General features: G+C 41.1%; 1 protein-coding gene across 9 annotated transcripts in view; it reads left to right on the forward strand.

Moving 5' to 3' along the window:
- The window catches only part of a1cf (apobec1 complementation factor), a 39,412-nt gene extending 26,261 nt beyond the window's left edge, over positions 1-13,151 (forward strand). For 2 of the 9 annotated variants that reach the window (XM_073027326.1, XM_073027335.1), the window contains exons 6-12: positions 2,949-3,113; positions 4,286-4,383; positions 4,477-4,747; positions 6,932-7,149; positions 7,258-7,394; positions 10,016-10,143; positions 11,648-13,151. In XM_073027326.1, coding sequence (XP_072883427.1) covers positions 2,949-3,113; positions 4,286-4,383; positions 4,477-4,747; positions 6,932-7,149; positions 7,258-7,394; positions 10,016-10,143; positions 11,648-11,871 — 1,241 coding nt within the window. In that variant the 3' untranslated portion in view covers positions 11,872-13,151. Of the gene's footprint in view, positions 1-2,948; positions 3,114-4,285; positions 4,384-4,476; positions 4,748-6,931; positions 7,150-7,257; positions 7,395-10,015; positions 10,154-10,277; positions 10,358-10,919; positions 11,037-11,647 lie in introns of those variants that run through there. The other 7 variants (XM_073027333.1, XM_073027328.1, XM_073027327.1 and 4 more) reach the window with 7 other exon arrangements.
- Positions 13,152-13,907: the final 756 nt, after the last annotated feature.

Genomic DNA, 13,907 nt, shown 5'->3' on the forward strand with positions numbered 1-13,907 from the left:
TGGCCCTTGCAGGGCATGTGACAACAGCGGGCTTCTGTGCCCCACCGCTGGTGGTAGAAACACCACTGTTCACTGTCCTCCTCACTCCTGCCTCTGTGTTGTGTGTGCCCCCTGCCGGACCTGGTCTGGACCGCTGTTGGGTGCGTGGCCTGGTAATCTGACTGACGGACGCCACGCTCTCCCTCTTGGCTTTCCACAGCACGTCTGCCCGGGCCGCCACCTTCCGGGAGTCGCTGAAATCTGCGTCGGCCAGCAGCAGATGTATGTCCTCGGGCAATTGCTCCAGGAACGCTTGCTCGAACATGAGGCAGGGCTTGTGTCCATCAGCCAGGGCCAGCATCTCGTTCATCAATGCTGACGGCAGTCTGTCTCCCAAACCATCTAGTTGAAGCAGGCGGGCACCCCATTCACGCCGTGAGAAGCCAAAGGTCCCAATGAGCAGCGCTTTGAATGCTTCATATTTGTCTTCTTCCGGGGGCGACTGTATGAAATCCGCAACCTGGGCCCTGGTCAAGGGCGCTCACCATGTGGTAGTAACGTGTAGAATCAGAGGATATCTGCCGAATCTGGAACTGGGCTTCTGCTTGGCTAAACGACACTGTGTGGTCGCAGCGTCCAGAAAGTCGGCAGTTTTAGCAAAACTGCGTGAACAAATGAAGAGTCGGTCATCTTTGATCCAAATCCCGTTTGGACTGTCAGGGTCACCAATGTCGCGATGTGCTACACACAGCGCTGAAATAACGACACGCAGTCGGTAAGTTGTTTCGAGACTAGTTTTTTCAAACTTCGCGGCGCTGGCATTTAATCCCTAGTGCCCGCCCTCTCCAGGCGGAAATGACGTCAGAGGTGCATTATCAAAGTCTCTCCCCGCGCGCTGGCTATTTGTGAGCCAGTTCATCTGCGCAGAAAGTGGGTCGCCACAATTCCATATTTCTATCTATATGTCTGGAATAGTTCTATGTTCTATTACTATCATTCCAGTGGGCCAATGATAGTGAAATAAGAAGAGGATTTGAATGTGCATGACTTCCAGATGCTTCTGGTGTGAGGAGGAATGATTTCAGTGGAGAAACTTTCTATTGGAATCTCATTTTGCATCTGCCAAGGACAGGCATAAAACAGCTGAGCCAGAGCTTTAGTCGTGAGCCCGTTGCCAAGTTAGATCCAGTTTTGAGTTTTGCTTCGGTATCAAATCAGCTCCTCTTTGTAAATAATGGCAGTTCTGATGGACAGATCACAGTGCAGACAGGGAGGATTTATTCCAAAAACAAGGTACTTCAAATACCAGGAATTGGAAATACAAAGAAAATGCTGGAAATACTTGGCAAGCTGAGCAGCATCTGTAAAGAGAGAAATAGTGCTGATGGTTGGAACCACCAGTATAGACCCATTGAAATTCAGGTTAATCCCAGTCACCCATTACACTACCTTATGCTTAAAACAAGACAGAAGCAGGCCATTTGGCCTGTTGAGTCCAACTGACCCTCAGGTGATTGCACTTGTCTCATTCCCCCTCTCCATATTTTCCTGTAGCACTGCAAACTACTGATTCTTTCTGCCATTAACCTACATTGAGGGGTAATTTCCTATTGCCTATTAGCAAACTAGTGCATATTTGGAAAGTGGGAGCAAGTCCACAGGGCCATAGAATGGAGTGCCACAGTTAACACAACGCTGTTACAGCACCAGCGGCCTGGGCTCAGTTCTGCCACTGTCTGTAAGGATTTTGTACATTCTCCCCATGACCACGTGGGTTTCCGCCAGTTGCTCCGGTTTCCTCCCACATTCCAAGGGTGTACAGGTTAGTAGGTTAACTGGTCACATGGGAGTAATTGTTACCGTGCTGTCTCTCTAAATAAAATAAAAAATGGAGACAACACCTGAGGTAGAATCGAACTGGGGTCCCTAAACCTGTGGGGCAGCAGTAAAGGGAAGGCAGGATTTGTAGTTGCCTCCAACACCGGACTCCACGCGTGATAGAGGCCAGTTTCACAGCAATAAACTCTTGCATCCAATTGGATCCCCGTTGATTTGAATGGAATCTGTAGGACAAGGATTTAGAAGGGAAAGGGAAGAGATCAAAATTGTTTTGCTTTATTTGAATGGTTTGAATCATTTGCTAAAGTTTTAATAGCTTTTATTTTTATTTAGAGATACAGCATGGTAACGGGCCCTTTCAGTCCAGTGAGCTCATGCTAACCAACACACTCATGTGACCAATTAACCTATTAGCCTTTACCTTTTTGGAGTGTGGGAAGAAAGCGGAGCAGCCAATGGAAATTCACGAGGTCACCGGACAAATGTACAAACTCCTTATATGCAGTGGCGGGAATTTAGCATGGACTCTGGCTCCGTGGTAGCATTACGCCGGTTGCAAAGTTGCACTCTTGCTTTTCCTGCGAGAACTCTGCGCGTTCCAGCTGAGGCCCATTCCAGTTGGTTTAGTATGATTTAATAAAGGCTGCCGTAGGACGAAACATCACATAATTAAGTTTAGGCCGAAGAATTTATTGATCCTGGAGCCTGAAACTGCACTGTAAGGAAGCAGTGTTACCATGCAAATGCCTTGCCTCTCAAATGCCCATGAGATTCAAGTAGAGTTCTCTTTCTGGCCATATGAAATGAGCAAAATCTGAGAGAGATCCTCACATGTCTTGGGAAGCATCCTGGTTTTGACATCCCATGGAGAATCACTAAAACCTGCCTGTGGGTCTTTGGGTAGCTTTTCAATTCATCCCATTCCCCTGCTCATATGTATAAATCTTTAAGGAGGGTGTATTCATTTCTACCAAGGTGCTCCAAGCTGAAAAGTCATGAGTATATCAATAATAACAAAACCAATCACCAAAAATTAATTGAACAACAGAGCCCTGCACCATGGCCTGGCACCATTGGTTTTCACACAGTGTATTCTTTAGCAATTGACAGAGACTGCCTGTTCAATTTAGGAAGGATTCAGTTGTGGGGACATCCAATTGCAGTGGATTGGGCTGAGCCAGAGGTTGAAGTCGACGAAGAAACAATGTCATCAGTCAAAATCTTATATGTACGTAATCTTACGCTTCCAACCAGTGAAGAAGCAATTGAAAAAGAATTTAGTAGCATCAAACCAGGTAAGGCCAGGAAATGGCAACATGAGCAGAGTATGAATGGGAAGCATTTGTCTGATTTCAGAGTTGTAGAACATTTTCTTCAAGATATTATTTTTGCAAATGCAGCATCAGCAGGTGATATTGGTGCTGGCTTTTACTCAGCTATCACTATATGCAACAGATATTCATTGATTAGAGGACCAATTGAGCAAGAAGTAGACCATCCAGCCCTTCATTCAAGCCCGTGCCCTTTCATCCTTGTTGATCACCATTTTAATCAACCACTGAACTTAATGGCCTCAGCAGAAAGCCAACACCTTTCTTCACACTTTAACTTGATTAATCTCCAGCAGCTGTTTGGGGAAGAGAGGTCCAAGTTTTGGTTATCATTTGCATAAAGTGCCTCATGACTTAATTCTGAATTGCATTGGTCTAATTTTAATGTTACATTCTCTTGTTCTGGACCCACCCCTCAAAGAAAATATATATTCTCTTGACCCATTCTATCAAACCTTTGATTATCTTTTAATCTTGTCATCAAAACTTTTTTAGCTGCAGTGTCCTCTAGTAATTATGCATTACCCTCATTCTGACAGAAACTGTATATACTCTTCCTGTGGTGTCACACGCAGAATTGAGAGCAGTAGCCCAAATAAATTCTAAACTATGTAAACTTTATAACTAAGCCATAACTACCTTTGTATCTAACTCAGCCATCCATTATTCTTTTAGCCATTTTGATTTTGTTTAATTTTTTTTTGTCATCAGTTTTATCAGTCAGGGCCAATGGTTGGTGGTGGGCAGGTGAATTGAATATCAGTTGTCCTGCTGACAACATGACTTGAGCAGGTCTAACCCTCTGGACCAGCTGATGACCCTCTAGCCATCCTTTTTGGATGATTGTATTAGTGACTGAAATTATTTTCATGGCTGTAATTGTTAAATTGATCACCATCAAAAGATCTGGAAATGTTACTTCATGTGGCACATTGTAACGTGTTCATAATATCTTTACTGTCTATTGATGGAAATAAAAAAAAGTTTTTCTGAGTTCTGTGCCCCGATCTGTTGCAAATTGGAGCACAATTGGCTGGCTATAGTTCATGAGATCAGGCCAACAAATACTAACCAGGAATTTGTTTCAGCTGCTGCTTGGAATTTATGTGAACTGTGCTCTAATATTTTGATTTCAGGCACAGTAGAAAGAGTTAAAAAAATCCGAGATTATGCATTTGTTCATTTTGTAACACGAGAAGATGCAGTTAACGCCATGAACGCAATGAATGGAAAGGTACAGTTGGAATTCCAAATAAGCAAGATACACTATTGGTAACAAGTTGGAAGGCAGCAAAGTTGACGTGTGTTTTCTTTCCATTCCCTTCAGGTATTGGACGGTTCGCCAATTGAGGTCACACTGGCCAAGCCTGTCGATAAGGACAGTTATGTGCGTTATACCCGAGGGACAGGGGGCCGAGGGGCAATGATGCAAGGAGAATATACCTACACTCTAGGGCATGTGTATGACCCTGCAGCTGCCTACCTTGGTGCTCCTGTTTTCTATGCACCCCAGGCTTATGCTGCCATTCCCAGTCTGCGGTTTCCAAATAAAGGACATCTTGGTGGGAGGGGAATGTTCCGGACTCCCTCTGTGAGAGGTAAACCTTTCCACTCGCTTTTCTGTCAGTAGTTCTATCCTCCAACAAGAGTAACAATCGCAAGCATTTTTACAGCACCTATTCTAAATATTAGAGTCTGGTTCCTTGATAAGTTCCAGCAGCTTTCAAAATAGGCTGCAGAAATTCCTTTATGTTTTAAGATAATGTAACAAAGTAGGAGAAAGATTTGTGATCGGGTTTCCAGCATTGATTTGCAATCCTGAGGAAGTATTTCTGCCTTTTGACAAAAAAAAGGAAGAAATATATCGGGTCTGTGCAAACATTTATCATTCTGTCTTTGCAGAGACCTTTAATTTTAGAAAGGTGACAGTTTATTCGTATTGCAATAGATGTTCTGGAAGATGTAATGCATCAACTGAACTGTATTAAAACTGCTGTTCTACAACAGGTAGCAATAAAGTATTTGATCTTCAAGTACTGAATGCACTGAAAGACAAACAGGTATTGGAATGGTGTGTAAGTGTGCATGTGTCATACAATCAGCAGAAGAAAAGGGTGAAGATTGAAAGTACAGTGACAATTTCTGGATATGTATGAGATTCTTTTAAGATCAGGGCTAGTATAAGCTTGGGAATGCCTTCAAGAGAGTGATGAGAATCCAGCTCATCTCTGTGATAGTGAGGTCTTCATATTTCACATTAAGTGGAAGACATGAGCAGTTCAAAATAGCCCACTTTTCATCTCCAAAAACTTTCTGTTGTATGTTGACCTGGTCTGGTTAAGACAGAAGTCTTAGTGTGTGGGTGACTGCAATCTCCTAATGCCACAGTTTGTTTTGGGAGACTGAGTCAGTATTAAACCAGATCACAGAGAACAAGTGAAACACAATTTCTCCCAGATTATTTATTTACTTATTGAGATATAGAGTGGAATAGGGCCTTCTGACCCTTCGAGCCACACCTCCCAGCGATCCTCCAGTGCCTAATCACGAGACAATTTACAGTGATCAATTAACCTTGTGGGAGGAAACCGGAGCACCCAGAGGAAACCCACACGGTGACGGGGAGAATGTACAAACTCCTTACAGGCAGTGGCAGGAATTGAACCCGGGTTGCTGGTACTGTAAAGTGTTGTGCTAACCACTATGCCACTGTGCCATAATTGTAATGTTCATTTGCAATGTAGTTCTCTGAACTATCTGAGCATTGGTTACAAACTGAGGTTATTGCACCTCCTTTCAGATGCATTTGTAAAATGAGGATAGCAAATATGTTGGAACTGAAAAGCTGCAAAGTTTGATTAGTAATGTAAAAGAAACTTTGCTGAGTGGAATATCCAAAGACTGTTTCAATGGTGCAGAAAACTTTTTATTTTTATGTTTTCTTTTAATCTGTGAATCTATCAATTTTATATAGACAGATGCATTTGATCGTGATGCTGTCTTGAAATTAGTTAGTTTGGAATTTCTATGTGACATTTAAACTATAGAAAGTGAAACAATTTACCTTTGGGAAAGATTTCTGATAAAATAATGGACTTCTAATTTCGTAAATCTGTTTTAAGTGTGTCTGGTAGCTTATTAAGGAACTGGCTGAAGTATGAGGGATACTTACTGTAACAAACAAATAGTTCTTTGGGTTGTACTACAAAAGCATGTCATGGATATTAATTGAATTAATTCTTCAGGAATTAAACATGATAACCAGGTCTCTGTCAAGGAATTGCAAAATTGGTGAAAATATTTTGAATTGCACTGTTCTGTTTTTCTGAGTGGTTTACATTCAATATGGAAATGACAAAGCAGAATCATATCTTAATCCATGCATGTTTTAAATAAAGGCTTCACCGAGCGTTTTGAAAGATGAGCTGATTGGAAGTAAATTCCCAATGGTTTGTAACATGGGATTGATGTGCTGTTCACAAAAATATCTGTGGCACAAGGGCTTGCCCCAAGATCTTCCCCCTCGCCCATACACCATTATTTCTATTTGGTAACCAATGGTTAAATTCACTTAGTTGTCCCCATTGTTTATGATCCGGAAGAATGTTTAAACCATGCCATTTCCCATTCATTTAAATTAATGTTAAGCTTCATACACTCATTAATCAGTGACTGAACGCCATCTTTCAACAAGCTTGGTGATCAAGGCTAGCCTCTTCATTTCAAAACGAGAATCAAAGTGATTTCTGGTGATTCAGTTTAATGCCTTCTTGCATTCCTAGAAATTTACATGAATGTACCTGTAGGGGCTGCAGGAGTTAGAGGGCTAGGAGGACGAGGTTATTTGGCTTATACGGGTATTGGACGTGGTTATGCAGGTTACCACGTGAAAATGGACAAAAGGCAAGAGGAGAAACTTTATGACCTCTTGCCTGGAATGGAGCTCACGCCAACCAATCCAGTGACCCTAAAACCACAAGGAATAAAGCACCCATCTCAGGTAGGAGATATTACTAGTTGCTACAAAAGATATCAAAACTTTTCGTGAACTACAAGTTTGTTCAATTAAACTAATAAGTGGTCAAAATGAAATTGTGTTTTAACACAGGTCTTAGAAGATATTTGTCAAAAGAATAGCTGGGGACAGCCTGTTTACCAGCTCCATTCTGCAATTGGACCAGACCAAAGACAACTCTTTGTATACAAGATTACCATTCCTGCTCTTGCCAATCAGTACACAAACATGTAGGTTATACATTTCATCTTGTGTTATCTTTTTACAGCTTATGTTTTTCTCCATAGATAACACCTACTTGTCCAATTTACCAGCCTTGACTGTAAAAATGATGGATGTGGAATGAATATGTAAACGGTTTTAAAGTGATGTAGGCAGGATTTTCCATAGCAAGGTGTCACAAAGAGCAATGTGATAGCAATTCGTTTTTTAGCAATACTAGTAGAACAAGCTCTATCAGCAAGGATACCAAAGAGAGCTCCGTTTGAAACTATGTGTTGGATCTCACATTCTGGAAGCACTCTCAATAGTGTGTGGAGTTTCCAGGCATGAACTAATCTGGAGTGGCCCTTGAACCTGTAACCCATTTGACTTGAAAGGTAGGAGAGCTTCCAATTGAGTCATACCTGACTTCACATTGTAGTAGTGGTTTCATACATCTCCACACTGCTTAACCTCCAATACCATTGCAAAGTTAGTTCAACATTTCCAAGCAGCTTTGGAAATCCAATCGCCCTTCCAAAGATGACCGTTTCACTCAGTGTGATCTCATCATGGAGCAGGGAATCCTTTTGGCTCATCTTTGATTTATTTATTTATAGATACAGGGCAGAACAGGCCCTTCTGGCCCAATGAGCCACACCACTCAGCAACCCAACAATTTCACCCTAGCCTAATCACAGGACAATTTACAATGACCACTTAATCTCCCAACCGGTATGTCTTTAGACTGTGGGAGGAAACCAGAGCACCAGGTGAAGACACACACTTTCATGATAAAATAAACATACCAACTTCTTACAGAAGACGCTTGAATTGACCTCCGAATTCTGACAGCCCGAGCTGTAATAGTATCTCACTAAATGCTATGTTACCATGGTGCCCCACAAGTCCATAGATTTGTCTATTGTGTATTTTTAAAATGGGTGCATTTTGTAAATCTCTGCTGGTGTTGAATTTGAAGGTTATAGAATGGAGATTTCATTTTGTTTCCATTACCTCAATGAGACAAAGCACTTGTGTCTGATGGATAGTTAAAATATTATTCTCCTTTGGTAGTAAATTCAGATCAGTTAATTAAAAACCAAATCTTACAGGACCGTGTACAAATGACTTACGAGGACAAACACAACTGAAACCTTTGGCTTCTCACCTCCAATTCCATGTCATTGCTGCTACTTTAATAGTAAAACTCTGAGTAGCAGAGTGAATCCCAGCCATCCTCAGGGGGTTTGTTAAGAGAGAAGTCAGAGGAGATCCACTATGATATTGCTTGCAATGAAGCACTTCTGTTCCAAAGAGAAATTGGATAAGCTAGGTTTCTTTTCCTTGGAGCAGAGTACCCTGGGCTCAGGGATGATTTGAATGGGAACCAATGGAGTTATACAGAATTATGACAGTGAAAAACATCTCCCCCTGGTAAGATGGATTAAGTTTAAGATGTGAAGTAAGAGTTTTCAAGTGAATCTGAGTAAGAATGTTTTCACGCTAATGTGCTTGCAATCTGGAATGCACTGTGAGGTGGTGAAGGTAGGTACTCAATACTTAAGAAGTATTTAGACAAGTACATGAATCTCCAATGCATGGAAGACTTTCGAACGAGTGCTGATAAATTGGATATAATAGAGATAGAACTTGATGTTCAGTGTTGATATAGTGCATTAGAGGACCCTACTTCTGTGATTCTATTGTATAAGTTTAGCTTTAGGAAGAAGCAGACTTTAAAGATAACCTTTAGGAAGTTCTAACAAGATTGCAACAAAATTATGAAGGTGTTGTAAAGGGTAGACAGAGAGATGTTTCCACTAATGGAGGTGACCAAACCTAGAAGCCATTTTGGAGCCTTTTTCACCCACAGAGTGGAATACAAATAGAACATGCTTGAAACATTCATTAAGTCAAGCAGCATCTATGGAAGAATGTACAGTAAACATTCCAGGCCTTGGACCCTTCCCCAGTTAACTGTCCCTTTTTTCCACAAATGCTGCCTGATTTGCTGAGTGTTTCCAGCATGTGCTGTTTTTATTTCTGCCTTCCAGCATCTGCAGTTTTCTGATTGCATTTGTAACATGGATCTGGCTGTCGTGAGTGGGAATTGGAGGACCATCTAAAAGGGGAACAATATAGGAGGAAGAAAGTGGGCTGGCATGGTAGCGTAGTGGTTAACACAGTGCTTCATAGCAGCAGCGATCTGGGTTCAATTCCTTTTGCTGTCTGTAGGGAGTTTCTGTGTTCTCCCAGGTGCCCCCATTTCGTCCCACATTCCAAAGATGTATGGGCTAGTAGGTTAATTGTCACATGGATGTAATTGGGGGACAAGGGCTCATTGGGCCGGTAGGGCCTGTTACAAAGCTGTATCTCTAAGACTGAGAATACTTATTAAAGGGGTAGAGGGAGACATGGACAGAGGTAGCTGAAGTAGGAATGTGAGCAACAAATACTGATGTAGCCTGGTTTCTGTGCTGTAAATTCGGGGTATGGCATACAATTACTTTGAACTGTTAAATCTCGATATTATTTACTGAATCAATTCGACGCCATGTTTACATACTGCAGAGGATTGCGTTAGATGGTGTATATGCGTAACTGAAACAGTCAGGTTTCAAAATGAACCATGTATTGTTTCCTGCAGCCAACCATTCACACCACCCAAACTCTGCACAGCTGTGGAAGAAGCCAAAAGTTATGCTGCGGAACACGTACTTCAGATTCTTGGTCTCCAGATAGAGGGCACTGAGCCACCAAATGCAGCTTTCACAGGTATGTGAAGGTCTGTACTGACACCTTCTTGAGCAACAATATCTATTCAGTTAGTTGGCGTGTTGGTAAAGAATTATTATTTATCATCCGTTGTGCATTGCTTGCAAACCTTTTGTGTGTTTCTTTTACACAAGAACAGTGGCCTAGAATGTGGATGTGGACACACAGGGCCTGCCAGCCTTTTTTATGCCATGGACCAACACCATGAAGCAAGGTTGGGAACTCCTGTCAGCCACTGAGACTCCACCTGTTGTGGCGCCTCACTGCTCCACTGACCTGGGTTCAGTCCTGAACTCTGCCTGTGTGGAGTTTGCATGCCCTTCCTGTGACTGCAGGGATTTCCTCCCATTAGCCCTCACAGAAAATGTGAAATTTTCCCTCACAGAATTCACAAATCACTATCAGAAATTCTTGCATACAAAACAGAAATATATTCTTACAGAAGTTATGTGAAAACTAAATTAACAATATTTTTTAATTCACTCTTTTCGACACACTTTCGATGCATTTTGTGTTACTAAAAATCGACCATATTCTAGAAGAACAATTCTCCATAATGAGAGGGTCGCCTGTAGATCTAGACAGTTAAAGCATGTTACACAGATCAACGTCAATAGGAGTGCTGTGATATTAGTTACGATTTGTGGTCGCCTTCACCAGCAGTGAATCTCACTTTGGTTCAAATTGAGAAGTGATAGCTGTGATTTACTGGCCTGAATGCTAAGGAGGGGTCAGCAAGGAGCACTTGCTCAGAAACGTGTGTTTTTTTTCCCTAGATTGGAAGAGAATTCTGTACATAAGAATCAGTAATCCAACAAATCATAAGCACAAGAGATTCTGCAGATGCTGGAAATCCAGACCAACACAGATAAGATACTAGAAGAACTCAGCAGGTCAGGCATTACCCATGGAGAAGAATAAGGAGTTGCCATTTAAACTAGCTTCTCTTCTCCTCTCTTGCCCCTCAGGTTGCTCTGGAGACCCTCCTCCTACCCTTTCAACCATGACCTTGCCTATCAGATTCCTCCTTCTTTGACTGCTTACATTTTCCACCTATCACCTTCCAGCTTCTCACTTCATTCACCCACCTACTTTCCCCCTCACCTGGCTTCACCTCTCACTTGCCACCTTGTACTCCCTCCCTTCCCCCCTCTCACTTTTCTGGCTTCTGCCCCCTTTCTTTCCGTTCCTGATGAAGGGTCTCAGCTTGAAGCATCAACTGTTTATTCCTTTCTATTGACGCTGCTTGACCTGCTGAGATCCTCCAGTATTTTGTGTGTGCCACTCACTAATCCAGCATAAGTAATGTGAAGTTGACTGTTGTAGTTAACAAGTCAATTCCTTATTTATGAGGCAAAGGATGATCCTCAGATACAAATAATCAAAAAGGCCAAAGAAAACACACGAAAATGGGAATAATAGCATGATAGCACCTGAAGCTGAATGTATTAACTCAAATGGTAACTATCACTCAAGGTAATGATTGCTTTGCCTCTTCTTTCAGGCAGACCTCTGTGTATGCCTGTCTCCTACTTGGCTTCATCTACTGATCTCCCATTCCCATGTTATGCTGCAGGATACGCTTTATCTGGCCCGGCGTCTGCTCTTGCAGCTACACAGCTGAAACAAGCTGTTGCCTTGGGACAGGACTTGGCTACATATACAACTTACGATGGTTATCCAGCCTTCGCTGTGCCTCCCCGTGGAGATACCTACGGAGCGTTCTGAGAGGAAATGGACACTGACGAGCAACGTTGCCAACACAGTTTTGCAATGTTGATGTTAAATTAACAGCCAGATGTAGGAAAAGATTAATAGAATTATTCAGAATGATTCAAATGACCTGGAGTAAGGATGTGATTTCAATAATACCTAGAATCTAATTAGAATGTAATTCTGTTCAGCTACTATACATGTATATAAATATACATTAAGGATGTATCTTAAGTTAAGAGATCTTTTAAAACAAAGCAAAAAAAAAGCTATATAGCCCTTTAATATTTTTATATTTCTCAGGTATAAATTGGCCTTTATGTTTACATTGTACTTCATACTTTTGCCATACAGGATACTTGGATATTAGAAAAATATTGAAGTGTTTTGTGTAAGATATGTGTAACTCTTGTAGGTATATGTAATTAAAAGGTATCCAATGTTGGACCCTGTATTTACTGATGGAGTTCATGTTTACTAAATTTCAACACATCGTTTAGGTCGCCTTGTGCCAACAGCGGAAATCTGCTAAGGTTTAATCTAACTGTGATGCCAAAAAATAAAACGTTCCGACATGAGCAGATGCTATGAAAAACATGTCTATTTCCACGTATAAAGTCAGAAGTATCTTTCAGGCTTAAATAACAAGAAGAAAAACTTATAAAAAAGCTTAAAAGTGCAGCTGCTAATATATTATTCAATTAAATTAGATACCAAGTTGAGTTTTCTTCAGTATTTACCACTTTACCATTTTGAAGGCAGTCAGTTCCTTTTCTTTGTTGCTTTGGCTGTTTCTTTTTCTTTCATTTTAAACTGGAACAAAACTATGCTTTATTGTGTTTAGAAGAGCATTGATGTTGTATTTGTGCTTGGTTAGGTATTCAGGAAGGTGCCAAAGCAGCAAACAATGGTAACAGTATTAAAACACACCCTACAGCGTTCAGAAACTATTTTTGTACCCAGTTTTAAAAATATCAATGTTTGTACAGAATGTAACATTTTCTCTCAGATACTGAAATGGTCACAAAAGAAAATTATAGAAACTGTTATCAAAGGAAAATTATTGACTAATAAGTACATACGTAAATTGGCACCATGAAATTATAGCAATACTACTTTGTGTCTGTTTAATTATAAGTTATTAAAGGAATATTGTAAAGCCATAGTGTGTTTCATTGCATTTTAACTTCTTTGTCCATTTACCATCAGAGTGATGTAAAACATGTCTTCATCAATGATTTTTTGGATGTATCAGTAAATGTGACACACACAATTAAAGATATAATCATTATTAATTGTGTTTCTGGTAAACATTTTACACAAAATACACTTCACTTGTTAGGTTACAAATCAGTTGCCTATATTCTCACCAGAAGTGCGTGAGCATGTAAATATATTTAACAGTAGAACACGCACTGGTACTGAGTGTGCACTGCACTGTCACAAGTGTTTTCATCCTGATGGAACATCCAAACAAAGGCATGTCTGTCCTCTCAGGTGAACATAAAAGTTCTTGTGACTCTAATCCCAAAAAGCAGAAGACGAATCTTTCTGCGCCAACCAACGTTTATCCCTTAACCAGTTTCAGGGTGAGCTGGATCTTTCTGTTAGTGAGGTTTTGCTGGTTGTGTGGTGTTTTAATCATGGCTGTCTAGAATTGACTTGTTATAACACTCTTAGTCAGTGTGAATGCTTACAGGTATATTGTCACTTTTACTTTTTAAAAAAAACAAATAATCAGGCTGCCAGGAATACAGTTTGAACTCTGTCCTCCTTGCCACGCTTCTCTATAGTAACAACCTCTTTGTGGAGAGGTGTGCAGGCAAACAAAGAGACAGCTAACGGGTAGGGATGAGGAAGGCCTATGGATCTACATAGGAAATCACACGTAACAGCCAACAATGAGCCGTGCTCACCATTAGAACTGCTTCTTCCCCTCCATTATCAGATTTCCAAATGGCGCTTGAACCCGTGAACACTACTTCATTATTCTTTGTTCGCGCTTTGTTTTGATCAGCAAATGTTGTGCCGTCTGTCAGTGTTAATAAACC

This window comes from Hemitrygon akajei, chromosome 23, assembly GCF_048418815.1.
Source record: "Hemitrygon akajei chromosome 23, sHemAka1.3, whole genome shotgun sequence".
In the NCBI taxonomy this organism is placed as follows: domain Eukaryota; kingdom Metazoa; phylum Chordata; class Chondrichthyes; order Myliobatiformes; family Dasyatidae; genus Hemitrygon; species Hemitrygon akajei.